At 49.8% G+C, this 3,063-nt stretch overlaps 1 protein-coding gene across 1 annotated transcript; it reads right to left on the bottom strand.

The window, feature by feature from the left end:
* Positions 1 to 258: 258 nt before the first annotated feature.
* Positions 259 to 1,976, bottom strand: FAM101B (family with sequence similarity 101, member B; the record flags this gene model as incomplete). The annotated part of the gene is made up of 2 exons (XM_009872849.1): positions 259 to 589; positions 1,867 to 1,976. Coding segments are annotated over 2 exons (441 nt in total), but the record flags the coding sequence as incomplete, so codon positions are not given.
* Between the last annotated feature and the right edge of the window lie 1,087 nt (positions 1,977 to 3,063).

Raw genomic sequence — 3,063 nt, 5'->3', positions numbered from 1 at the left:
GCAGGGAAGGGGAGGGAACTCACGGCTTTAAAGGTGAAGAAACAAGTTCCTTACTAAGTTATGTTCCCACAGAAAACTGCATTCAGGCCATTCTGATGCTTAAAGCAGGAATTAAGAGCTGAGAAAGAGGTGGTGACAGGTAAGGTTCCCTTAGCCTGACCGGAAAGTGTGGGTCTGTACCCGCTTTAGCTAGTGAAGAGTTAGCACAGTACGTTAGATGGGACTGGGATGGATCAGAGCAAGCGAGGCGGCCGTCAGTCAGCAGCCGTCCAGGATGCAGTCGTTCCCGAGGTACTCCGACGTTTCCAGCTCTACGCTGGAGAGGAACCGCCGCACGGTCTTACGACAGTTGTAATCCAGCGTGGTGGTGTACACAGTCTTGGCGCACTTCGGGTAGATGATGGTGGTGCTGGTGAAACGCTGGGGCTTGTGGCGGGGCTCGAAGCGGATCTCCGCTTTGTAACTGCGCCACGTGCAGTTTGGGACGCAGATGACCGTCTGGCTGCAAGAGGAAACGCTTAAGCCCACTGGCATATAGATGTCGTCGATGAAGTGCTTCTCCGAGTCGTATTTAACCGAGGACGTGTACCTGAAATACACGAGACAGATGTCTGTGAGCTCTGCTCTGGAACAGCTGGATGCATTTTCTGGGAAGGAGAGCTGTCGGGTACAGCGGTGGCTCCTCAGCCCTGCACCGGCCACCTCAACATGGGAACAGACACGTCACACAAAAACTGTCCACTCGTGTCTTATTCACAGAAGAGGAAAAGCCTTACGTTAGCAGCACGCCTGGCGCTGTGGCTGTTTTGCCCAGCTGCCAGCACTACCAAATATCTTCTCAATCCTCATGTCCATCGTTTTAAGCCTTAGCTCTACGAACCTAAGAACCTCCTTCAGTCTCCAGTGCCCAAACCCAGAGGCGTGGATCCACGTTTAGGCTTTGCACACAACCTAATTCCTCAGAGTGCCAAGTCCATGGAAGCACACGTTATTTTCTCAGCTCTCCTCTGCCAAGAGTCACACAGGAGCTCTCTGCTACCACTCCTGACATGGGGCACTCTCTGAAGGCAAACTTCTGAGGATTCAGCTGCCAGGAAAATACTAAAACTTGCACATCAAACTCTGCCGGCAAGAAAATCCTCTGTGCCTCTGTGTCATCTCCTTCACACCACAACAGCTCAGTGTTAGCTCTTCTGCAGTGCTATCTGCCCTCGGTTCCAGCCACGGTGCAGGCTCCTTCCCCACCTCGGAGCATCAACTCTGTGGACCCTCCCTTGCATTAGGCTTCCATTGATTGTATCACCCCACTTCTGCTTGCCCAGTAATCAGCTGGGAGCCTTCACTTCTCATTACTGCAAATCAATATGTTCAGAGGGTAACTCACAGGCTGTGATGCAGCGCATTAAGAAAAATAACTACGCGCTCTCTGAACACTAACTTTTCTTTTAGTTCACACAACCGGCCCCAGCTGATAAGATAGAGAGTGCTTATTTATAAAACCATGCAGTTGCAATAGCAAAATTTCTTTCCTCTAATAAAACAGAAAGGTAGGTGCTTTGAAGAGATTCCCTCCTGATTCTTGTCTCTACTCAGTTGAAAAGCAACATTTTGGAGCAGTGCAATGAAGTAAAAGCAGGAGGGTAAGATACAGGAAAAGTCTTCCTGGAAAAAAACCATACGGGATTAAAAGAGGCTGAACACTCCTTCAGCCTGTACAAATGTCCAGGTCCAGGAATGTACAGCTGTGTGGAACAATAGCTCTGCAAATAAATTAACCTGACTCACAGGCACCGATAAGGCCTAACTACTCCCTTTCAGTTGCATGCTAACTCCTTCAAAACTAGATGACTGCAACACAATATTTACCTTATTTCCTTCGGTGGTAAAGGGTCAAACTCAACTCCTTCGCCAAAGGATAAAGGACACAATCTTGGAGTGCAGCTGGAGAGAACTGGGCTGGGGGAGAACACAGAATTCTGCAAAAAATGCAAAACAAATCCCTTTTATGTTACAGTTTGGTATATTTTCAAGAAAACGCATTTATTTAGTGATACAGAACTGCCAACGTTCACATTTACGTGCAAGAGGATCTGTTAGTCCAAGACATGCCACAGGTGCAGCCCACAGGTCAGACTTGACGCTGGCCTACAGCATCAAAAATGATGTAAGGTATATTTTTCAAAGACAACGTTCCTAACTCTGGGAAATGAGAAATACAGCCCCTTGGTGCAGCATATCTTGCCACAGCGTGAACTACAGTCCATTCGGTGAATGAGCTCACGTTCAATCTATAGCTAATGCTACAGGAGCGTATGAGAGCGCTCTCCTTGCTGGATTCATCAGATACGCCCATGGGCAGGTCACAGCAGGAAATTATTGCAGGGCATCTCGCCGTGAGCAACCTCCTCCTGTCACAGCTACAGCAGGGCACAGCTGTGAAGGCTTGAAATTGAAGACATTAAACCCAACCTGCTTAATTCACTTGCAGCCTACTGGGAAGGATTACTGTGATTCTGTGATGAACTCATTCCCGTGCTCCTCTCCTGGACGGGCAACGCTGCGAGCTGACACGGGCCCAGCAGCGTCCCGCGGCCAGAAGGAACCCAAAGCGGCTCCAAAGGGAAGGACCCCCTGAAGCCACCTCTGCACATATGCTTTATCCACGGGCAAGGGGGCCGTCAGCATCTCTCCTGTTCAACACAAGTTGCTCCTTCTCCCATTTCAAGGCAGCGCCCCTGTAGAAAAGGGATCTTCCCGCTAGATCCACGACTCCCAAAGTACCTGTAGCAACAGCTCAGCGTCGACACTCAAAAATCATTTTGGTAAAAACTAGCACATGTCTATCCGATACTATTAACTGAAACCATGCCTTAATATGCAAACTTCCTACTCGGGGTCACTCTCTGGAATAACAAGAGCCCGTTTTCCCAAGAGGAGCTACGCTGCCGAACCAAGCCCTACGCGAGGCAGCACAGAGAGGGGCTGCCCTTGCCTCCGCAAGAGCTGACCCCAAAGCTTTTGAAAAGCACCGCGGGTCCCGGGCCCAGCCCTGGCTGTGGACAC

Source organism: Apaloderma vittatum, unplaced genomic scaffold, assembly GCF_000703405.1.
Source record: "Apaloderma vittatum isolate BGI_N311 unplaced genomic scaffold, ASM70340v1 scaffold43587, whole genome shotgun sequence".
NCBI lineage: Eukaryota > Metazoa > Chordata > Aves > Trogoniformes > Trogonidae > Apaloderma > Apaloderma vittatum.
Note: the sequence above shows the minus strand (reverse complement) of the source record. Positions and strands in the feature narration are given on the sequence as shown.